Source organism: Balaenoptera acutorostrata, chromosome 19 (assembly GCF_949987535.1).
Source record: "Balaenoptera acutorostrata chromosome 19, mBalAcu1.1, whole genome shotgun sequence".
NCBI lineage: Eukaryota > Metazoa > Chordata > Mammalia > Artiodactyla > Balaenopteridae > Balaenoptera > Balaenoptera acutorostrata.
In genome coordinates, this window is record NC_080082.1 from 8,850,422 (window position 1) to 8,875,269 (window position 24,848).

At 47.2% G+C, this 24,848-nt stretch overlaps 1 protein-coding gene across 2 annotated transcripts in view; it reads left to right on the top strand.

The window, feature by feature from the left end:
- Nucleotides 1–12,910: 12,910 nt before the first annotated feature.
- Nucleotides 12,911–24,848, top strand: part of MAF (MAF bZIP transcription factor) — a 372,897-nt gene continuing 360,959 nt past the window's right edge. Inside the window, exon 1 of one of the 2 annotated variants that reach the window (XM_057533777.1) lies at nucleotides 12,911–15,870. In XM_057533777.1, coding sequence (XP_057389760.1) covers nucleotides 14,738–15,870 — 1,133 coding nt within the window. In that variant the 5' untranslated portion in view covers nucleotides 12,911–14,737. The remainder of the gene's footprint in view (nucleotides 15,871–24,848) is intronic. The other variant, XM_057533776.1, reaches the window with a different exon arrangement.

The window sequence follows — 24,848 nt, forward strand, 5'->3', positions numbered from 1 at the left end:
TGTACAATTGCCTCAAATTTTCAAGAAGTCAAATATATATGGATAATTACAATGCACAGTCCCAGAGGCCGTGCTGGCGTTGGAGCGCAGAGTGGAAACATACCGTCTCACTGTGATTAGGAGAAGCAACCAGAGAAGGTCTCCCAAGGCAGGGGACCTCATCACAGGTAAATGCGAGGACGTGGGAAAGGCCATGCAGTGTAGACATTGACCCGTGCCTCCCCACAAGCCGGCGCTCCCACCGGTCTACTGCTGCCTCTCTGGGTTTGTGCCACTTCTTTTAGACCTAAAAGAATGTCTGCTTTAATCTGTAGCAGTCTCCCTTTCTCTCCCTCTCTTTTACAGGTCATTTAGTTGTCAGAGAAACTGGAGCCTTTGTCTTATAGAATTGCCCATATTCTGGATTTGAATGGTTGCTTCTTCGTGGGGTCTGGATCATTTCTCTATCCGCTGTATCTCCTGATAGTGGTAATTTATCACCATCATCATCATCATCATCATCATCATCATCACCACATTATACCAAATCATCCCAGTGTTGTTGGAAAGGTGAGAATGTAGGCAATCGAGTGCTAGCTTCTAGAAGTCTAATTCCCCTATCGTGTAACTTTAAACCAAGCCTTTCTTCCCTGCAACGTAGAACACGGACCACAATCTCATGTTGGTGCTCAAGTTTGGGGAGTGATTCCAGTACAAAGACAATGCACGGACTTGTGCAATGGCCAAGAAGGGCCGGCCCTGCAGCTGCATTCAGAGCAGAGAGTTTCTGGAAACAGACCTTTCTGACGGTAAGTTCCAATAAAGCTGGTGGGTGTTGTTATATTAATGACTAGACTCTTAGTCACCTCAAGGGAACCGAGATCAGATGACACCAGGACGGTAGAGGGAGGTGAGATATTCGCAATTTGGATTGCAGATGTGAACATAATTTCAGGGGCATTTTCATAATCGTTCTTACGCTTCGATTAAATGCCTCACATACTACTGGCCTACAAGCTGGGAGGCAGGGGTGAAGTGAGGAAATCCAAGGTTATTTATTTGCCTTAAAACCTATGCTCTGAGAAGGCCTGGAGAGGGGATATACCTCATCTTTAAAACACAAAATCTTCACTTCTCAGCTCCACCTGTGCACTTTAGCACTCAAAAACAACCCACAAAGAGACCAGCGCGTAATCGTGTGTAACAAACACCAATTCGGGGATAGTAACAGAGATTTCAAAAATGTCAAAGGCACTTTTATAAAAGGAGAGAAAAAGATTAAGTACAAAAGCCCTGTATCATTTGCCTTTGACCCTTAACTCCTTTTCCACCTGCCTGTAAAACAGACTTCCTGGGGTCTTTTCCACCTGAAGGGTCCAATAAGACAGTCTTAGGGACACACAGGGTCAGCCTGACATCTCTAAACACCCACTACCAGTGGAAGCCAGAGGGCTATAGGTCTAGACATTTCAGCTCACCTGATCTTTCCTCAAACTTTCTTCTTTTGATTATTTGTTGTTCTTCGGTGACCGAAACAAACATAGGAATGTAATAATAATGATGTCGCCGTGGCAGAAACAGCGTTCTCAGATCAAAGGATTCTCACTGCACACATAGAAGGACTCATTTGGTCAGCTGGTCAACACTTATCCAGTACCCCTGATGCTCCACGCTGGTGATAGGTGTTCTCGGGACGGATACAAAAATGGACCACTTCCTTGGGAATTCCCTGGCGGTCCAGTGGTTAGGATTCCGAGCTTTCATTGCCGAGGGCCCAGGTTCAATCCCCAACTGGGGAAATAAGATCCCACAAGCCGAGAGGCACAGCCAAAAAAAAAAAAAAAAAATGGACCACTTCCCAATGCCTTTCCTGATACGATATATGATATGATTTTACATACAACGCTATATTATATTATATAATACTATACTAAATTATATGATACTATGCTCTACCACATTACATTATATAGTATATTACAGTGTATGTTATTTGTCCATGTGTTTCTGGTATGTCTCCCTCTCACAATAGATAATAAGATGGTTGGAGCATGAACTTTGCCGCCATGCTGGATTCATACCTTGTACCACTCACCAGCTGAGAGACCTTGGACAATCTCCCTCACGTTTCTGTACTTTAGCTTCCTTCTCAGCTAAGTGGAAATAGCAGCACGTATCTCTGAGGGCTGCTGTGAACAGCCAGTGAGCTAAAGCCAGGGCAAGGCCTGGGGGAGTAGCACGTACGTTCTGGCTGTTGGTCGTGTTGTCGTCTGGTGAGGGGCCCCGTGCTGTGGAGGAAGGCTCCTCCATCACACTCAGTGGTTTCCCGTGTCCCTGCCCACCCCACTTCTGAGTCTAAGTCTGAGTCAGTCAGCGTATTTCATCCCTTTGCCACAGGGGTTGGATCGGGGTGGGCAGATAACCAGTCAAATGGGCCAGACCGCTTCGACCCCAGCCATGACTTGATTTGCCCAACTGGGGACTCAGACCGACTCCCATTGGACCTGCTGGAGCTGGAGCTGCTCCCCCAGGGAGCCCTGGCCTGGAGTCCAGGCACAAGAGGGGTGAGGGAGCCGGCGCCAAGGACATCATGTGACTCCTGCCTGCAACCAGCTCTGTCCCTGCACCCTGTGGGCATGTGGGCCCATAAGGTCCCTTTCTCCTTAATTCAGTCTAGGTCAGAGTGTTTTTACCTGCAACACAAAGAGGGCCAGTAGTTGACACCCCATCATATGCTGAAGACCAAGACTGGAGGAGCACGTAAAAAACTCAGAGATCACACAGCGAGGAAGTAGCAAAAGCCCACCTTGAACCCGGTTCTGCCCGACCACTACACCATGAGCTCCCAAAGCTCCAGAAGGCTCCAGAAGGGAGGTCAAGATACACCTGTGGGGATCCACGAATAAAAGGCGGGAGTCGGAGAGGGCTTCTGGAAGCAGCGGGAATTGCATTAACGACCAGCCTTTATTAAATGCTTATCAGATGCCAGTCTCCGCGGTCAGAGCTCCCCACAGCCTTGCGCCGGAGCTGCGCCTAGGGGATGAGCACGATTTGGGCATGTGGAAACGGGGACAGGCGGGCTTTTCGTATTTGAAGATGACGAAAGAGTGTCCGTGTCCCTCGAAGCCCTGGGGAGGCAGCTGTGACCCCAGGCTGGAATGGGGCCCGCTTCGGTGGCGGCAGCCAGCGCTGGAATACGGGTGGCACGCCTTGGTACACCGGGGTATTTAATCACTTCCCTCCGTTCGTCCCGAATTCCATCCCAGCAAGATTTGCTGATTTCCTCCTCAGTTCCAGGGCCCGCACATCTCCACCGTGTCTCCATCCACTTCCAGCTCGGGAAGACGTAGGCCAATTAGGGAACAAGATAAGCATCCTGGTAACTGAGGGATGGGCCAGTGGACGAGTGAGAGGTGAGTGTGGGGACTGCCTTGTCGCCACATACCAGCCACCTTGCCCCTCTCAGAGGCACGCTTTCTGGGACACTTGGCGGTACAGTTTGTGTGCCTTAGCACTTCAGAAAGCAAGGCGAGGAACCGGCGTGTTCGTGTAGTCACTTTCATTTAATAAACATGTATTGAGCACCTACTGTGTGCGGAGCGCTGCAGTAGGCGAAGAAGCTGGAGAGATGAGAGCTGTCGTCCTGGCCTCAGGACACTCACAGGGCGGGTGGGGCATTAACGTGGCACTGTGAGGACTCAGAGGCGGTGGGCACAGGGACCGGACACCGGCCCGGGGAGACCGGTGACACAAGCTGGCACAGGGAGAGGCCACCTTGGGGGCTCGTGGCCTGGCGCAAGGACTCAGGTAAGGCTTTTAAGAGGAAGCCCAAGACCTGAAGAAGGAGCAGAATTAGCCAGGAGGCAGGACAGAGGGAAGATGGGGAGGGCGTGGAGTTCCTGGTGGGCGGAATTGTACAAAGCCTCAAGAGAAAGGGAAAGAAAGAGGAACTCTGCCACGTTTGGGGGTGACTACAGCTTGAAGGCAGGAGCAGAAAAGACAGAAGGGAAAACATTTCCTGAGACCCTCGAATGCACCAGGCGTCATAGATGGAAACGGTATGCGCAGGACGTCAGCACGGCCTTTGGCACATACTAAAAGATCAGTTCTTTTGAGCACTCACCAGGGGGCTGGGTGACGTATGCCAGGCACTGGGTACCCATGCTCGTCGTGGTGACCAAAACTCTCTCCACCTTTGACCCAGGGGGAGACTGAGGCCCAGAGCCTGGGTCAACAAACTACCCAGGTCTCACACCTGGGATGGAGCAGGATTCAGACCCCACGTCGGCCTGGTGCCAAAGGGCAGCATCTCCTGGCTCAGCAACCCTCAGAAATCCATGCTTCACCTTCTCCCTGCTCGGCCACTAAAGGCTCTGAGCGTCGTTGACCTAACAGCCCAGCATCGTCTGGCCTGGAGATGCAGGAGGCTTTGGCCCTCCCATTCTGCCCCCACCTCACTGGCTCTGTCATTTTGACCTCAACGATATTGTGACCTTGTCATTGAGACCCACCAGTGCTTTACAGAATCACAGCATGGCAGCTCTGTCTGTGCATATGGGTATCTGGTCCATGCTTACCTACCCCGTATTCAGCCTCACAGGGCCGAGAACATTCCCTCCGTGCAATCCAGATTTTTTTTTTTAACCTCTTCGTGCAGTCCAGCCCATTTTCAGCTTGAAAAATGAGCTGGAGAAGACAGGGAAGCTTTGCTGAGGTCAGAGGTGAATCAGCAGCCTGTCTCCATGCCGACCCACCTTCCCCAACCGGCCAGCGCCCACATCACTCAGCCCCGATTAGCAGCTCTTCACGGAGCCTGGAGCCCACAGTCGGTGACGCTCGCCTGAAGAGTCCCCATCATTCCTCGGGAGCCCCGATGATGATCCCCGGCCGAGTCTGCTGCAGCAGCCAGCACCAAGTTCTCAGGCAGGACAGAGACCCCGGAGAGCAGGTCATAAATACCCACCGGCTCCTTCCTGCTTTCATGCCCAGCTTCCTCTGCAAGGTGGTGAGATGGGAACCAAGAAGGGCAGATTCTGCGAAAGCCTGCACATTGAGATCCTTTCAAGAGAGACCGGGGGGAACCAGTTGCAGCTCAAAGGTGGACACTGGCAACTCTGAACTCTTCTGTTCAAGAAAACGCCTTGCCATTGTAAAGCAATTATACTCCAACAAAGATGTTTTAAAAAAAAGAAGAAAATGCCTTGGAGCCTCCCGGCTTCAAAACTGGCATCGGGAAATGGCATGAAAGGTGGTGATCGAAACGAAAAAAACCAGGGGGGAAGGAATGGATCGCAAAGAGGCTTTTATACACACACACAGTTCTTCTGCTTAGTTTTTCTAGGTTACATCTATTTTTTATTAGTCTCTGAGGTCCCAGCTTTGGATAACTACTATATTTTGACAGGGCGAAGGTTTACAAAGATCAGGGCAGGTGAAACTTCAAACAGTTGTCTAAGTCATCTGCCATCTGCGACAGAGAGCTCTGTCTATACCAAAAAAATGTAATTTTAGAATTGATTAGAAGGGTGGGTATAGGACATCCAGATGGGGTAAGTTAGTTTAAAATTATCCCAATTACCAAATAGGCCAATTCCTTTTTTTTTTTAGCTTTATTGGGATATAATTGACAAATAAAAATTGTATATATTTCAGGTATACAATGTAATGTTTTGGTATAGGTATACATTGTGAAATAATTACCACAATCAAGCTAGTTAAAATATGCATTACGTCACATAGTTACTATCTTCTTTGTGTGTGTGGGTGTGTGTGTTTGTGTGTTAAGAGCACTTAAGATCTACCCTCTTAGCAAATTACAGTACTCAATATACAATGCAGTATTGGTCACTACAGCCAACATGCTGTAGAATAGATCTCCAGAATTTATTCATCCTGCATAACTGACACTTTGTACCCTTTGATCAACTTCTCCCCATTTTCCTCCATCCTTTAATCCCCCATAACCACCATCCTAATCTCTGATTTTGTGAGTGTGACCTTTTAAGATTCTACATATAAGTGAGATCATACAGTATTTGTCTTTCTGTGTCTGGCTTATTTCACTTAGTATAATGTCCTCCAGATTCATCCATGTTGTCACAAATGGCAGGATCTCTTTCTTTTATAAAGCCAAATAATATTCCATTGTATATGTATACCAGATTATCTTTATCCAGTCACCTGTGGATAGACACATAGGCTGTTTCCATATCCTGACTATTATAAATAATGCTGTGATAAATATGGGAGTCCAGCTATCTCTTTGAGATACTGATTTCATTTCCCTTGGACATGTACCCATAAGTGGCATTGCTGGACCATATGGTAGTCCTATTTTTAATTTTTTTGAGAAACCTCCATACTGTTTTCCACAGTGGCTGCACCAGTTGACATTCTCGCTAACAGTGCGCAAGGGTTCCCTTTTTTTGCCACATCTCCACCAACCCTTGTTATCTTTTGTCTTTTCGATAATAGCCATCCTAACAGGTGTGAGGTGATATCTCATTGTGGCTTTGACTTGCATTTCCCTGTTGATTTGGTGATGTTTTAGGCCCACTTAATTTTAAATGCCCACTAGGGGACTCGAATAATCCAGCGGGTCATTTTGTATAACGGGGGGACTGGGAGGGGCCGTCTCTACTGGGTTGCTGAGGGGCTTGGTCCCTTGCGATGCTGTCATCAGCAGGTCAGGGGGAGGGTCGGAAGTGCAGAGGGTACCAGCCATTTATGGAGCTGCCCTGTGGCCTCATGTGGTGAAAGACACCTCACAGGCACAATCTCTGATCCTGCCCACCTCCCATTTTGCAGGTGAGGGGCCTGCTTCTGAGAGGTGAAGCACATCAATTTCATTTGCAGCTGGTGCAAAGGTGGGAAGCGAATTAAAACTAGTCGATGACACATCCTAGATTCAAAGAGATTTAGGCAGCAGGGAACAGTCTCGATCGAATGAGATGGACCCTAGTGGGGATCGTTGCATGTTTCCGTGCTCGGGTTCAAAAACGTTAGCCCACAAACAGAGGATAGGGGCAATACGAGGAGACAAGGCCTGGGGCCATGCTCAGTGAGCCGCTGGTGTTATGTGTCTGCCGGAGAGGTCGGGGAATTATGGTCTAGCGTGGGGAGCAGGCAGGCTGCAGCTCAAGGAGGCAGAGGGCGGGGCTAGAGCCTGGGGATCTGGGTTCAGCTCTGGAGCCTGAACCCTCAGGTCGGGGCAGCGACCTCGAGGCAGGGGCGCTTGAAATGCAGGCATATGTGAAAATGCTGAAGGCACTGGCTATGTCTAGAAATGAAAAGGAAAGGCACGGAGAGGGTGTCATAGTGGTTGTCTTCTACTCCTCAGAGCCCCCAAAGGATGTAAGGATGTCGCCTTTTGAGTGTATAAAATCAAGACTCATGTAGAGAAGAAGGGATATGACTTGATACTAGACAAACAGACAAACAAACAAACAGCTTTCCTGACAGTCTCAGGACTGTGGGAAGATAGAAGGTAAAATAGGGAGGTGGTGAGCACCCAATCACTGGAGGTAATCAAGTACATGCTGTCAGGACCACACATGGACTTGTGTGGGTGCTACGTGCTTTGGTTTCCATGGACTTCTTCCACAAGAAAACTTAATTAAATTTTACGGCTTTGTTTGTATACTGACAGATAGAATCCATGCTAGATGATTTTCATTTCTTTAACTCTGATTTTAGAAGAAATGAAAATGTTTTCCTGGGCCCCTCTCCGAAGTGAATTCTGCCAAAGAACAGAGGAGTGCCCCAAGCTGCTTTTTGAGATGGTTAGGGGTGGGTGTGTTGCCGGGAGCACGCCGTGAAGCATGGTGTGCCTGCTACGATTCCATTCTGTAAAGAGTGTCCACCCAGATCCCGACTGTCATAGATGGTCACACCTGAGACCACGATTAGGGGACCAGAGTGGAGATGAGGAATCGTGGTTCTTTTGTTTGATGTCCTCCCATTTCTGTCTTGTTCAAATGTTTATATTTAACCAAGAGCATGGCTCGCTGTTTATAAAATGACAAAATAAGAATACTGGCAAAAGGTCTATAAATTGGACTTTCGTTTTTATTGGGGGTAGGGGCGGGGTTGTTTCGCTCAGTTCTCTGTTTGTCCAACCAGCAGCACTGCCATGATGGATAACGCCGTGAGGGTGTCACTGGGCGAGTTTGGTGTTTTCAGTGCACAGAACAACACGTGAGAAAGCTCAGCAAAACCCATGGTGCAACCAAGAACAAAGATATAACACAGGCCACAAGGGATCTCTTCTCTCAGGTCCAGCCAAACAAACTGAGAAACACACAGATTCAGAAATCATCTGCATCAGCAAACTCTTCCAGTCAGCTCACACATATTTAAGTTTGGTTTGTGTTTTCCAGAACTCCAGGTTCCAGCTCCCAGGTCGAGTGGCTGCTAAATGTCTCTGGAACAGGACCTAAGAATCACCCCAGACCCAGGGGGAGGAAGGAGAGTGACCAAAACTCTACAGAGGCAGCACTACCACCAGCCTGTCCCCCGGGTTCCCCTGCACGGAAGACACATCCTGAACCAACACTGTCCCAATATCAGGTCCGTTTCTTTATTCCTGCCTTTTTAAAAAAATCAGTTCTGATTTCAGCACAGTAAATCTTTGAAGGGTTGAATGCTTTCGAGACAAGTTCCCTCCGTGGTATAGCTGTGAGTAGGATCAAAAGGGGTAACAGTGGAATGGTGAATTGCAAGTGGTTCCTAATTGAAGGAAAAGAAAAAAGCTAGGGAGATGTCCATGGCCTGAAAAAAGGAAAGAAGGGGAAAAAAAAACCAACAAGCATGGAAATCTGTTGATTTGGAATGGCGAGAGTAGGAAAGAGGCCTCATCATTTTGGATCTCCATCTGGTGCCTAAACCCCGAAGAAGTCCTTTCGTTCAAATGTCGGTGTATGCACAGAGCTATTATCAATCACCTCCTGTCTGCCAGGCCACACTGGGTGTCTTTGTCGGGTGAGGAAGGGAGGGAAGCTGGAGCAAATCTGGGAGGTTGTCCCGGGAATTCTCACTTGAGAAAACATCTGGCTTTTCCACATCTCTGGTGCAAAACAAACAAGAATTTTATTAAATGATGTGTATTGTGTTCTAAGGTAGAACTCTTTGGGAGCCTGACACAAACAAGCAAACAAAACAAACAAGACCCCAGACTCAGGCACTTGCTACCAGGGTCCTTCACAAAGGCACAGGTGACGAGTTGTGGGTTTTTTTTTCAGAATCCACTTTCCAGTAAACAATCTAAACAGTGTATGAAGACCCCAGACCCTTCTTCTGCCCTCTTTCCGCTGCCCACCCGCACCAGGCCTATACCCCCATCAAAATGATAACCCCCCCCCCCAAAGAAACCTCCAAATGTCATTCGTCTACTTTTCGCTCTCTCCTCACAATTACTCCCCTCCCCTGATGGCCTGGCTTCCCCGAAACCAAATGTGAGCCGTTCTCTAACTGCACCGGAAAATCAGAATTTATTGTACATATGTTTGTGTTCCACTTAATAAAAAAAACCTATATTTTAAGATAAACTTTGTTAGTAATTCATGAGGTAAGTGACTATTTATGCTAATCAGGCAGAAATATATTCTCAAGCATAATGCATTACATAAATTTGAATGCAAAATGTTCAATTATGAAGTAAATACAGGTAATGCAAATAATAAATTACCTCTAATAAAAATTATAGAAGATGTGTCTTCAAAGAGAGAGCGGCTTTAACTTACAACTGTGAATTGCTTAAAGAGAAAAGAATTAATAAATGCTGATTTACTCTGATGATTATTTAGCACATAATTCACCTATTCATAACGACTCCTAGTAATCAGACTGTTGTCTCACATTCTCCAATATGAGGCAAGACTGTTTCCTCAGCAATTTTACCCTTATCAGATTATCTCGTCTGATTCGATTAATTTTCGTCCATGAATCTGCTAACAGTGATTTCTGACTTACTTGCCCTGCTCACTAAAGACTGCTAAAAGGATTTTTCTCTAACACTACAGCTAGGAACACTCCATGCCTTATCATTCAGTTCCTCTGAACAACTCTTTTCTCAAATCGATTTAGTTGGTTTCAGAGTGAAACTCAGTGGACACTGGTTAGTTCTGCACCATAAAATCAGCTCCTGGATAAACAGAGTTCAGACACTACCCTTGATGCATCTTGTTCTTTTTAGATAATATATGTCTGATTCCAACATGATATACCTGAGTTGCTGTAAGTCACAATCAGGAAAACTATATTATCTTTCACTTTTAATCATTATAATTTGGATGTAAACAGGGTTTAAAAAAATTTTTTTGCATAAAGTTATTCTGTATGTACTGACATGAAACCAAAATTGTGTTTTTGATGTTATGGTTTCACAATCTCCTACGTGATTCGACCCATGCCCTCCTCCCTCCCGCCAAATTCTTCTATAAAGATTCACTGCTTTCAGAAACCTCAATGCTACTGGTTTGAACTGGTCAATAATGACAAACGCATGGTTTCTAAATTACTCTGTATTGTTCTACAGAGATTACTGGAGTATATATAGCAAGGGAGTATTAAGCAGTAAGAAGACACAGTTCATATTGTATTTGGATTAGATTGGCTTGGAGAGAAGTGAAACAAACAATGTTAGCAAAGAAATCTAAAGAAATGTGGCCTGCTGTAATTGTAGAGACTCAAAACCTGAATAGTACTAATTAAAATGAGAGAGCTCAATTGTTACAAGAGAAACGCCACTAACAGAAGACTGTAAATGTTTAGACACCCCTGTGAATCACCAAATAATAAAGGAAAAAGGACAAAAATGAGAATTAAGTTATAAGCTTGAGGGCACCACTGCTCCACGTCTAAAAAATAATTCAGATCCTCCTTTTTTTTTTTTTCCCAAGAGAAAATGGGAGACTATAAACGATTCTGCAATGAGAGAAAAAAAAAAAAAAAATACCCTGCCTGATTTGACAGCAGTGTACAAAAATAAACCATAAAAATGTGCAGATAATAATACATTTACCTGCCCAAACATGGGCATTTAATATCTAGAAATGACACATAATTGCAACAATTAGGTGCATGGCCATGAATCTATATCTCATGGTCTTCATCATTGGTGAACTTTGTTTATAAATGTTGTTTATTTATAAATGTAGCAGTTTCAGTGTTCCTGACCAAAAATACTTTCATGAGAGACAGGGATCATATCTCACAGCTTTTACCAAAACTGTGATGCAAAAGGATTAAAGAAAAAAATGAATTAATTCTTCCTAAGCATGCTGAAATTCATATTTTACATGCAAAATATAAACTTCAGACATTTGTGGCTAGTGATTTTAAAAAGGCTTAGAAAAGTATTGCTATAGACAATGCTAATGACACAATATGTTTATGTAATTTAAGCAGTAAATTTTCCTCTGAATACATAAGCTGTAATCCCTTAACTTCATTACTAGGTGAAATACTGTTTGAGAGGAGGAAAGCAAAGGAATTCTGTTAGGTTGCATAAATATCGACATAATCTTCACTCTTTCTTCCCCAAACTAGTAATAGACATACCTCATTCCATCCCGACAAAGTACTCCCATAAAACCAAAACTACCCATATAAACAGCTTCTCTGCAGTGATGATGAAAAGAAAAAGTGCTTTTCTAGAAAACAGCAACAGTGCTGTCCTTTTAGGGTAACGATATGCCTACAAACGTTTTGGGGGGTCTCTCGTGAGGGATTCCAGGCTTTGCTGAAACCCAAGGCTGCCAGCGTGAGAGAAATTAACACAAGTCTAATCTGGTGTATGAAGCCAATGAGTGACACCTAAGGTCTCGTTATAAATAGTAAAGTATGCTGTCCGGTGGGTGAGAGCATTCTGAAGTGCAATGTTCAAGAAGCTGGCTTAATATATGACTAAGCGTCAGAAGTCAGGTTTTCTGAGAATTACTCTTCAGATAAACAACTTTATAGCACTGCACTTAATCTTACTTACTAGAGACATCTCATTTATCACTGAATTACAAGTCACTTTAATTCTATTGATATTGCCATAAAGCCCGTTGAAAACCCATCCCGGCACTTTTAAAGGGTTTGGGGCCCTGTTTGTTACATGGGATCCTCTTGCATAAGCCTCTCAGCCATAGTTACACTTGGAAGGCTCCTGGGTCCCCTGGCCTCTGTATTCACAGTCAAGGGGGATGGTAGGGAAAAATGATTCTCGCACCTGCCAGCACTGCCTTCAGCCCCTTTCCTAACAAAGTCGGGTTCTCCCACTGCAGTCAAACTAACTTTCTGTGCCTCTTTTCTCCTCCTACCTAGGGTAACCAGCTTCTTTTCATTTCATCAACAAAACTGGACACGGATCAATTTCAACTGACCTTTGCCGAAAGGTGGCGCTGTTGAGGTAAAAACCAAGTCGGTCCAACAATAGTTTTCACTCTTCGATCGTTTTGCAGGCTTTTCAGAATTTTTTTTTTTAATGCACCCTCCTAGCGTCCCCCCCTCCCATAAAATAAGATAAATATGATTAACACCAAATGCATTTCATTAACTGAAGGAATCAACAGTCCAACATCCAAGCGGGCGGGCTGGTCTTCCAAACGCTGGGTCGGCTTCACGCACTCTTGCTTTCCCCCAAGTCAATCCCGGCTTCTCCATCTGGTCTATCGCTTTAAAATCTTAGAAACAGAGTTGTTGGTTCTTTTTTCTTTTCTTTCTCTTTCCTTCCTTTTTCTTTTTTGCATAAGCTTTAGAAGGATCAGTCTAGAAAACTGAATAGTCATTAGCGTCCGCGACCCCGAGGGGGACATGCAGCCCCCACTCCACCCCACCCCACCCCACCCCACCCCCACTCTAGGTTTCCGGGCCCGTCCGAGAAACCGCCGTTTAAAATTTAACCCTTCGAGGGGAGCTGGTGAAGGCTGGGTGGTTGTTTTTTTTTTTTTTCCCCCTTGTTCCTCGCCACGATCAAGTCTGAAATAATTAAGTGAAACGTAAAAGTGCAAAGGGCGCGCGGGACCCTGATAAACAGGAGTCAAATTTCATAAGGGGGTGGATGAGTGTGTGTGAGAGAGAGAGAGAAATGAATCTCAAAGGCCAAACACGGGCCAGAGTCGGAAGCCGGAGGGTGAGCCGGGCTGACCTGACTCCGAGCTTTCCCGGAGTTAATTCGCGGAGGAGTTCGCTCCCCCCGCAAGGGCACGCGACGCCAGCGGGCAGCCAGCCCCCGCGCGGAATGGCTCCTGAACAACTTATTTCACCTCCTTTAAAAGAGGGTGATAAAGCGCGCTTTCTCTTTCCGCCGACTCCAAACCGCCGCGGCAGGCGCGCGGCGGGGCGACGTCCTCCGCGCCGTCTGGACCCCTGCACACCCGCGCGCGGGCACCGGGGAGAGGGACAAAGAGTTTGGGCCAAGTTTGAGCTCCGGGCACTGCCAGGCTCGGGGGAAGGAAGGTCCCCCGGGCGGACACCTGGGTGCCGAAGGTGGAGCAAGGAGAAAAAGCTACCCGGCGAATTCACGACCCTGGGGATGGTGGTCGGCGGTAGGGGGGGTGGCGGCGGCCAATTCCGGCCCAGCGAGTGGCAGGCGAGCTGGGGCTCCGGAAGGCAGGCCTTTCTCGCTCCGAAGTAAAGCCAACCGTCCTGCCGGTCCACCCGGGTTCCCGCAGTCCCCCTGGAAAACTCCTTCCCCTCTTGCACCAAACTTTGCGCCCGGCTTTGCAACCTCCCGAGGAGGCTGCGGCGCAGGAAGGGTTAAGACTGCCAGTCCCAGCTGACAGTCAGCTGATTGGGCCCTGATTGACAGCTCGGAAAAGTTTCCTTGTTTCTATATTATGCTAATCGCGACCGCTCTCGCCGCCTCCCATTGGTCTGGAGTACCAGTCAATTTCCCTTTTGGGCCTGACGTCACAAGTGCTATAAAACTCAGCAATTGCTTTAAACTCTTCTTGCTGGATCAGAGGCTTTAAAATCTTTATTTCATCTTCGAGCTGTAGCTCGGGCTGCTCGTCGGCTCGGCCTCTCCCCTTTTGCTCTCCGCCTCGCCTTTTCCCCAGGACTTCGCTATTTCGCTTTAAAAAAAAAAAAAAGAGACAAGAAAGAACTCCGCTCCCCCCTCCCTTTCCTCCAGCCCGGCTGCACCTCTGTCTTGCACTTTGCACGGAGGGAGGAAGACCGCGAGGTTGAGAGAGAGAGAGAGAGGAAAGAAAAAAAAAAAAAAGCCAGGCAGAAGAGGAGGCGAGAAGCATGAAGTGTTAACTCCCCCGTGCCAAGGCCCGCGCCGCCCGGACAGCGGCCCGCCGCGCCTCCAGCCCGGAGCGGCCGCCGCGCGCGCCCCGCCTGCAGCCCGGGCCGGTGAGGCGAGCACTCCTTATGCAAAACGCGCAGCGGAGCGGCGAGCGGGGGACGCCGCGCACCCAGCCGGGCTCTTCTGGCTTCGCCGCCGCCGCCGCCGCAGCCCGCAGAGGACCTTCCCGAGCCTGAAGCCGCCGGCTCGGCGCGCTAGGAGGCGAGCAGGCGAGGAGGGGCCGGGGCGAGCGAGCAAGCACATTGGCGTGAGCAGGGGGGAGGGAGGGCGGGCGCGGGGGGCGCGGGCAGGGCGGGGGGTGTGTGTGCGCGCTCGGAGGTTTCGGGCCAGCCACCGCCGCGCGAGCTAGAAGCGCCCCAGCCCGGCAAGCTGGCTCACCCGCTGGCCACCCAGCACAGCCCGCTGGCCCCTCTCCTGCAGCCCATCTGGCGGAGCGGCGGCGGCGGCGGCGGCGGCAGGAGAATGGCATCAGAACTGGCAATGAGCAACTCCGACCTGCCCACCAGTCCCCTGGCCATGGAATATGTTAATGACTTCGATCTGATGAAGTTTGAAGTGAAAAAGGAACCGGTGGAGACCGACCGCATCATCAGCCAGTGTGGCCGTCTCATCGCCGGGGGCTCGCTGTCCTCCACCCCCATGAGCACGCCGTGCAGCTCGGTGCCCCCTTCCCCCAGCTTCTCGGCGCCCAGCCCGGGCTCGGGCAGCGAGCAGAAGGCGCACCTGGAAGACTACTACTGGATGACCGGCTACCCGCAGCAGCTGAACCCCGAGGCGCTGGGCTTCAGCCCCGAGGACGCGGTCGAGGCGCTCATCAGCAACAGCCACCAGCTCCAGGGCGGCTTCGATGGCTACGGGCGCGGGGCGCAGCAGCTGGCCTCGGCGGCCGGGGCCGGCGCCGGCGCCTCCCTGGGCGGCAGCGGCGAGGAGATGGGCCCCGCCGCCGCCGTGGTGTCCGCCGTGATCGCCGCGGCCGCCGCGCAGAGCGGCGCGGGCCCGCACTACCACCACCACCACCACCACCACGCCGCCGGCCACCACCATCACCCGACGGCCGGCGCGCCCGGCGCCGCGGGCAGCGCGTCCGCCTCGGCCGGTGGCGCGGGCGGCTCGGGCGGCGGCGGCCCGGCCAGCGCCGGGGGCGGCGGCGGCGGCGGCGGCGGAGGCGGCGGCGGCGGCGGCGGCGGGGGCGCGGCGGGGGCGGGGGGCGCCCTGCACCCGCACCACGCCGCCGGCGGCCTGCACTTCGACGACCGCTTCTCCGACGAGCAGCTGGTGACCATGTCGGTGCGCGAGCTGAACCGGCAGCTGCGCGGGGTCAGCAAGGAGGAGGTGATCCGGCTGAAGCAGAAGAGGCGGACCCTGAAAAACCGCGGCTATGCCCAGTCCTGCCGCTTCAAGAGGGTGCAGCAGAGGCACGTCCTGGAGTCCGAGAAGAACCAGCTGCTGCAGCAGGTCGACCACCTCAAGCAGGAGATCTCCAGGCTGGTGCGCGAGAGGGACGCGTACAAGGAGAAATACGAGAAGCTGGTGAGCAGCGGCTTCCGAGAAAACGGCTCGAGCAGCGACAACCCGTCCTCTCCCGAATTTTTCATGTGAGTCTGACACGCGATCCCAGCTAGCCACCTTGATAAGTGCTCCGTGGGGGTCCGACTCGGGTGTGGGCTTGCCACTTCCAGAGCCTTGCTCGCCACCATCTCGCCCCCTCCCCTCCCGAGCTTGCCCCCCCCCCGCAGTTGCCCCCTGCGCGCACGCACACGCGCACACACACACACACACACACAACACACACCGTGCTCCGAGTTGGTGGTGGTGGCGACGGCTGTTTTGAAGTCGGGGAGGGGCAGGTTGTCTGGCTCATGCATTGCCAATCTGAAATTCTCCATAACTCGCTGGCTTGTTTTTCTGTTTTTTTTTTTTTTTTAAACACTCCCCCCCGCCCCAACGTGCTCAATGTTCAGCGATCTCGGCAGAGTTCCTCATACTCACCTTTGAAGCCTGCATCATTCACATATTTTTTTTTCTTCTTCAGTTCATGAGCTGGTGTTCATTTTCTGTGTGTGTGTTTTTGTTTTGTTTGGATTTTTTTTTTAATTTGAGTTTTTGGAGCTTGCTGTGTTACCCCCTTTTTTTCCCTCCCCACACTCCACCCTCACTCCCTCTCCACCCATCTCCTCTGAGACAAAAGAAAAAAAAGAAAAAAAAAAAAAGCTAAGTTTTTTTTTCTCCTCCTGAGTTCTTCATATGAGATTGAGCTTGCAAAGGAAAAAAAAAAAAAATGTGAAATGTTATACACTTGCAGCGTGCTGAGTTCCATCGGGTTTTTTTGAGCATTGTTATGCTAAAATAGAGGGGAAAAATCCTCATGAACCTGCCACAATCAAGCCTGCATCAACCTTCTGGGTGTGACTCGTGAGTTTTGGTCCTTATGATGCCAAATCTGAGAGTTTAGTCTGCCATTTAAAAAACTCATTCTCATCTCATGCATTATTATGCTTGCTACTTTGTCTTAGCAACAATGAACTATAACTGTTTCAAAGACTTTATGGAAAAGAGACATTATATTAATAAAAAAAAAAAGCCTGCATGCTGGACATGTATGGTATAATTATTTTTTTCTTTTTTTTTTCCTTTGGCTTGGAAATGGACGTTCGAAGACTTATGGCATTGGCATTCATACTTTTGTTTTATTGCCTCATGAGTTTTTTGAGTTCAGAACAAAAAAAGTGCAACCGTAGAACCTTCTTCCCATGAAAGTTTGCATCTGCTCCAAAACTGCTTTGAGTTACTCAGAACTTCAGCCTCCCATTGTAAATGCACTGAAGGGATTCCTTGTCAAAGATGCCAGAATGGGTTAAAAAATTTAACACGGCCAACAGTAAAGAACTCTTAATGCTTTCTTTTTAAATAAGAATGACTGCCCCATTGGGGGGACTAAAATTGTGCTGTTGCCGAAAGCAGTCTAAAATTTATTTTTTAAAAAAAGAAATCTGCCCCGTTATATTTTTGGTTTGTTTTCTTTTTCTTTTCTTTTTTTTTTTTTTTTTGGCTTTTGGTCATTGTCAAATGTGGAATGCTATGGGTTTCTAGTATATAATTTAATTCTAGTTTTTATAATCTGTTAGCCCAGTTAAAATGTATGCTACAGATAAAGGAATGTTATAGATAAATTTGAAAGAGTTAGGTCTGTTTAGCTGTAGATTTTTTAAAAGATTGATGCACTAAATTGTTTACTGTTGTGATGTTAAGGGGGGTAGAGTTTGCAAGGGGACTGTTTAAAAAAAGTAGCTTATACAGCATGTGCTTGCAACTTAAATATAAGTTGGGTATGTGTCGTCTTTGCTATACCACTGACTGTATTGAAAACCAAAGTATTAAAAGGGGAAGCACCCCTGTTTATATCTGTAGGGGTATTTTACATTCAAAATGTATGTTTTTTTTTTTCAAAATTAAAGTATTTGGGACTGAATTGCACTAAGATATAACCTGCAAGCATATAATACAAAAAAATTTGCAAAACTGTTTAGAACGCTAATAAATTTATGCAGTTATAAAAAATGGCATTACTGCACAGTTTTAAGATGATGCAGATTTTTTTACAGTTGTATTGTGGTGCAGAACTGGATTTTCTGTAACTTAAAAAAAAAAATCCACAGTTTTAAAGGCAATAATCAGTAAAATGTTATTTTCAGGGACTGACATCCTGTCTTTAAAAACAAAATGAGAAGTAAATCTTACCACAATAAATATAAAAAAATCTTGTCAGTTACTTTTCTTTTACATATTTTGCTGTGCAAAATTGTTTTATATCTTGAGTTACTAACTAACCACGCGTGATGTTCCTATGTGCTTTTCTTTCATTTTCAATTCTGGTTATATCAAGAGAAAGAATAATCTACAATAATAAACTGCATTTTTTTTTTTGATTCTGTACTCAGTTTCTTAGTGTACAGTTTAACTGGGCCCAACACTGCGTTAGAAGTGTAAAAGGCATCCTTTTCTCCAGAGGAAGGATTAATGGAGAAGTAATGAGGCAATAATTCAGAGGGAAACATAGGCTGTTTTGTGAGGTGGAAGGCCAGTCCCTTCCAATAGTTAGTAATATTTAATATAAATGTAAATTACAATCTCTCAAAATCCCCCCCCCCAAAGTTTTCAGTTTTCAAATAAGTAGAGACATCATTGCCCGGGTGGAAACAAACAAACAAAAATCCCAACCAGAGAGCAGGGCCTTCTCAGCCTCGCCCTGAGCTTCTCATCCCACCACACACCCATCTAGAGGGAAACGAGCCCGGCAGAGAAGGCATTGGCAGAGGTGGCTTGGGCACATATGCATTCAATGGTAAAGATAAACAATTCTTGCCTTTTGGCTCAAATTGATTATTTTTCCTTCTTCCCTTACATGCCATGATTTTCTTGTTAGCAAGGCCTGACAGGATTTCACATCAACACTTTGGACAAATTACAGTTGTTTGTTTGTTTCTTAACTTTGAAGGTCATTTGTCTTAAATAGGAAAAAGAAAAATCCACCTCTCACAGAAGTCCAAGTACGTATCTGGGTTTAAACTGTGTTATTAAATCATATTTCCCTGTGAATATTTATCTGAGGGCTTCTCCACGTAGATGAGCTGGTAATGATTTCAGAGCACCTTAGCTCCTGGAATACAAGCAAAAAATAATGTCTGGTTGGAATAAAGGCTGTGCTTTGATTTATCGGTATTTACCCCAACACAGGCTACGTGTGCGGGCTCACTTAAAAGATCCGTTGGAAAGTCTGGAGCTACCTTCACTAACAGCATTGACCTATTTTAAAATGACACAAATTCATGCAACTAATGTTACAAATTCATGCAGTTTGCATTCTTCAGCAACTTCCCCTAGATGGCTAATAGAATGTTAGACAAAGCCAACACTGTTTTGAAAATAGAGCCAAACACGGTGACTTTTGTTTTATTTTGTTTTCTGTTCTTCAAAAAAAAAAAAATAATAATAATAATAATAATATTGCAACTCTGAACGAAGGCCTGATTTTGAGGAAAACAGGTTGTGCTTGGCGCTGATGAGTTCTGGCCGGTGTATCAGCCTTCCTACCCTTTTTCACAGAACATGGAGACAGTGGATAGGGCCCCTGAATCCACACTTTATTTTGCTTTAACAGAAGTCTTAATAGTAAACCTACCTCCATGTGCTTGAAGTTAGCTGTTCTTCTCTGTTTCAGAGTTTAGTTTTGTTTTGTTTTGTTTTTTTGGTCTGATCCCAACGAGGAGATTTGCAGTCTCCCCCTGTAGAAGCAGAAATGGAGATATCGCTTATACAGGAAGCCCAGCATCCGACACAAAATTTTAGGCAAACATTTTCAAAATAACAGTGACCTGGATGGAGTTATTGCAGTTACCTCATGAGGAATGCCACTTGGGAAAAAAATACAGTGGTCCAACAATTAAGCATTTTGATAGGCCCCTACAAGGCAGTTTAATATAATAGGCAGGTTTTTGCCCCAAACATGAAAAAGCCAAATAAAGAGGTGCTGGCAAAAAAAGTGGGGTTTTTTGGTGGCTGCCTTAAAGAGAAGGCTAACTCCTAATGAAAGGCACTTTCAGAAATAACCATTACTAAAAACTTGGAAATGTAATGAGAGTGGTGAACACAAACACATACTTTTTTTTTTTTTAAACAAAGAAATCCTGCCTGAGTGCCCTTACTACAAATAAGTCTCTACATTTTTTTTTTAATCATGTAAGGAAATCTAGCTTTCCCTTTACACTGCATTTGAGTCTTTGTCTAAATAGTGTTAAAATTCCTTTCATTCCAAATACAGAACTGAGCCCACTCACAAGTTGGAGCCATCGGTGGGATACACCACATTTTGGAAGCCCCAGCGTCATGTGCTTACCCGTGTAGTCACAAAATGAAATTTACGTGAGAACTGTATTTTTATTATTTTTATTACTATCTGCAGTCATGGAAAACAGCCTACCCCTGACTTCTGTTTAGTTTCCTTTTTAAAAAAATAAATGTGTTAGAGATGAAAGCTATTAAATGTATAAGCTCCATGCTAATTAACTGTGCCTCCTGTCTGAGGATCATACAGACCCACAGAAAAGCACGCTGGTGTTTCTGACTTTACGATGCACCAGACTGAATAGATGCGATTGTTTTCAACCTGTAATATTGGTTTTAAAAGAAATCCACTGAAATTTACAAGATATATACGTTGATATGAAGGGAAGTGTCACAGAAGGTTAACAGCTAGCATTTTTAAAGCCTATGTAGACATGCACACTCTAAACAGTACTTTTTCACGCTTCATTGTTTCTCTGGCAGATAATTTTACTAAGAAGAAAAATAAATAAATAATTGAGCCCCCCCCCCACCTCCCCAAGCAGATGCCATGGGCAGAAGCTTTAACAGAACCGAGCACCCTGGTTTTCTCTCGGGCCCTGGATAGTATTGTATTTATCAGTGATGTCAAACGTGGTCATTCATCAGACAGAGCCGTAAGTGAAACCAATGTTAGTTAAGTACACCCCCTCCGTGTGCTTTTTTTTTTCCTCCCCCTTCTCTGCTCTCAGGCATCCACAAAGTCACCTCCCATGTTTTCTTTTTTTCCAAAACCGTGTAATAATTTTTTACAATGTATCTGACACATTAATAGATTGACATCAAATAGGCAGAGATTCTGCTTCCCGATCTCAGTGAGGAAATGATGTGTAGGTAATCATATTTATCTGCCTTCATGCCATAACCACCTAGGCTTTCAACAGAGGCCATTCCAATGGGAGATGCTCTATTTATTACTGAATGCGGGATTCTAAGGCTCTGATCTTTTCCCCCTTATACCTTTACCCCGGTAGTTTGTATTTAGTAACGTTGATTCGAGATACTTCTGCTCTTAAATAGGACCTCCCCTTGCCAAACCACCAGCTTTAAGGTTAAACACAGTGTACAGGGGGCAAATGGTAACCACACTTGCAAACATGGGGCGCAGCTGTCTCAGTAGCCACATTCCCAGCGTGTCCTTGTCTGAAATGACTGAAGTGGCTTCTGACACATTCAGAGGTTCCCGAGTACAGTAGTTGGAAGGTTTTTGCTGTTGTCTTTGTTTTGGGTTCAGACCAACTTACTTCCGTATTCACCCTTGGCTTGATCAAATGTACTCCCCTGTTGTTCGAGGCCCATCAGTGTATTTAAAAGTCTGCTGGCCACACAGGTATCTCAATTTTTTGCCTGTCGGTAGTTAAAGACTAACGGAGATAGGTTGGAAGACTGAGGTCCATGAGTGACAACCTTTAGCCGTCTGATTTCCGTGCCAGTAAAACACAGCCAAGCTGTGGGGCTTACTTCTCATATAAACATGCGATCAGAGAGGCTAGGAAGCCAGATTCACCCGCTTTACACTGCTCTTCTGCGAGGCTCCCCACTGCGATTTACTTTCGTTTGATTTATTTTTAAATTTTGTCCCTTTTCTTGAAGAAACATCTTCATTTTTAGGGAAGAGATATCTACCGTGAGAGGCTATCCTTTTCACCACTTCTGATTATTACTCAGGAGGCTGAATGAATAATTTGGGGTCGGTGCCTTCCTTGTTGTCCAGAGTAAAATAAGAGAAACATAGTTTGTTCTCACTCTGGGCCCATCCTAAATTTAAAAGATGTCCCAAGTCCAAGGCTGGGCAGACAGTAGCCATAAGGGAGGTGGTCCAGCCCTCCAGCCCACTGAATCAGGATGAGTTTGTTTGTTTATGTATTTGTTTAAAAACAGAGCAGGAGCCTTCACCCACCTTCTGATAACACTGCTTTTCTCACTTTTGATATAAATCTTCAAAATCTAGACATCACACAGCCCCAGAAAAGGGAAATTCTCTCCAAGCCTGGCTCCACCCCGGCTCTTGAACAAACCCAGCTCTGTCTGGCATTTTTTTTCTCCAGCGGGGGTAGGGGACAGGGTGAGAGAATTTCAGTCTCCCAGGCTGTCTCATGATTGCCGGGGCATAAAGAAGTACAGTCCTGCAACAATGTGGGAACATCTTTACCCTTTAGAGAGGGACAAAACAAAAAACAAAGCAAATCAAATTGCTTGGCACGAAGGCGTAGCAAAACCCCAGGCTCTCCATTCCTTGTAGCATCTGTGGGAGGTGAGAAATGAGGCAAGCCAGAGAGTTCGAAGGCAAGAGTCACCCAGTGTACACATTTGCACACAGGTGCAAACCAGGTTCAGCTGTCCGTTTCTTTCCTATATGTTCACGTGTGTTTCTGTCTTGAAAATTTTAGAGATCGGACCCCAATTAAGAGCTCCGAGGAAATTGCAAATGTCTTAATTGTGGGGCATTTATAAATATTTCAATCTGTGATTTTACAGTGGGGACATTTGAGACATTGGATGTGTTAGGCCCATATTTCTATGGTCACCGCAGTAGGTTTGATGGCGGCGTGACCGTTTTTATTGTTTAAATTTGAAAGCCCTTTGTGTGTTTTCCCTAAGTTTGCCCAACATAACAAGGCCAATATAGAAAGAACACGTCAACGGCACACAGAAATCAGACCTCTCTGTGAATGTGCATCAGAGTTGGACAGTTGTAAGAAATTCACAAAATGCATTTTCCACAGAGAGGCTATGATTGGAATGCACAGTTCTCTACCCAGATCATAGTCATCTGCTAAGCACCTCTTCCCTGTTCAACACAATTCATTTTCTTTTCCTTTCTTTTTGTCAAGTAACAATTCTTTCCTATAATTAGGACTTCGGATTGCAAAATCACATTCCTCCCTTCTCCGCAGATTCTTGGATCTTTAGTTACGATTAGAAAGGGGGAGGATGAGGGAGGGGTGTCTGTGGAGGTTTGGGAGAGGAGGAGGAGGAGAGGAAATAGTTCTGTGCTCACCTCCCCACGCCCCCTTGGCCTCCACCCAGCCCAGGCCTGGGTGTGAGTTACACGCTGGGGATTTGGATTCTGAATTTATTCTAAATATTCTGATCACCAACCTTGAGTGTTTCCAAGCTAAGATGCCAAAGAATGGTTTTTCCTTGTGGTTGGTTCTTTCGGTTAGGAAATAAGAGAGGCCATGAAACCTTATAGAGCTGGGAGAGGAGGCGTGGTAACCGCTATCCTGAGAGAATCCCCAAAAAGGATGGTTGTGAAGGGAATCCTGGGCTGAAAACTCCGGTCAGCAGTGTCGAGTTCCCTTTTGCAACCAAAATTTGTCCTGGTTCTGCATGACTTCATCCACTTCTGGAAGCCTGTAGAAGTGGGTTTCTGGTCTCCTTTGGGGGATTTTCCAGAAGGAAAGCAGGCCTGAGGATCCCAGAAAAATAGGCAATCCCAAACTAGGCCCAGAGGAACAGAGGGCAGGTAGCGGCTGGTGTGCAAGGGCTGGGGGGAGTATTACTAACAAGAGACGGACCTTGGCTTATGACCCCCAGTCGCCAGGGGTCAACTCTAGGTCATTCCTAGGGCCCTAGCTTCCCACCAGGGCAGATCTGTTTGCAGGATGACTGACAGGCCTCTGGCAGACCCTGAAATCCCCATGATCCTAAAAGCAATAGCGATGTCCTTAGCTCCAGGGCTTTGGCCCCTTACCACCTGGTCCCTGTCCCATCCCAGTGTCCTCTCTATAATTTCTGGCACCTCTACCCCCCATGCCTAGTCACCGGGGCCATCAGAGAGACTCAGAAATCACTGCCTTGTACCAGAAGGCAGTCACCTAAGCTGAGCCTTTGGACGCGTTAAGTCACTTCTGGGGCAGGTCCAGTGCAGACGAAGGCGGGGATGCGGAGAAGAGCTGGGAAGTGGCTCTGGCATGTTTGGGGCCGGCTGGAGCTTCCCACGCCAAGGGCTTTGAAGCCTGGAATGAAGAAGATGAAGGCAGGGAGGATGCTGAGGTCCCGTCTCCCATTTTCCATGGATCCCCTCTCCCCACGCATCCCCTGCACCCTCCGCCCCGCCCGACCCCCTCCCTGTCTACGTTTGTTCCGCGGGGCCCATTCACTCTGGGCATCACGGCCCTGGCCAGGTGCGCTCCCCAGCCTCAGGGTCCCCCGGCCACTGCATCAAGTGCAGAAGGACAGGAGGCAGGGCCCGCGGGGTTGGGTCCGGCAGCTGCCTGAGGCCATGAGAAGTCCCCGCGTGCCCCAGGCCCTGGGCTGCGCCAGGCTCAGGACACTGGCAAAGCAGCTCCCCTCCGAGATGCCCGTGCTGGGGCACCACCGGAGGCCACTCCCAGCGCACCCCAGGGCCCCGCGCCCACCCGGCGCCCGTGACCCGGCTGGGTACTTGGATTTGTATTGGGATTTGGTTTAAGTTTTCCAGGAGGACTGCCCTGGCCACAGTGGAGCCTTTGGGGACATTGAAAATACCTGCTCTGCTGCGCTCTGGGGTGGGCGCGTGGAAGGAGGGAGTGGGGTTCAGCCCTAAAAGGCTCCACCTTTCACCTTGGGACACTCCCCCATCCCACCTTCCAGCTGCCCCAGGAACCTTCTGCAAATAAGAGCATCAGCTCCAGATCATTTGATTTTTACTCTATTAATTTTCCGGCCCATTTCCAGATCTAGATTTTTTTTTTTTTTTTTTTTTTTT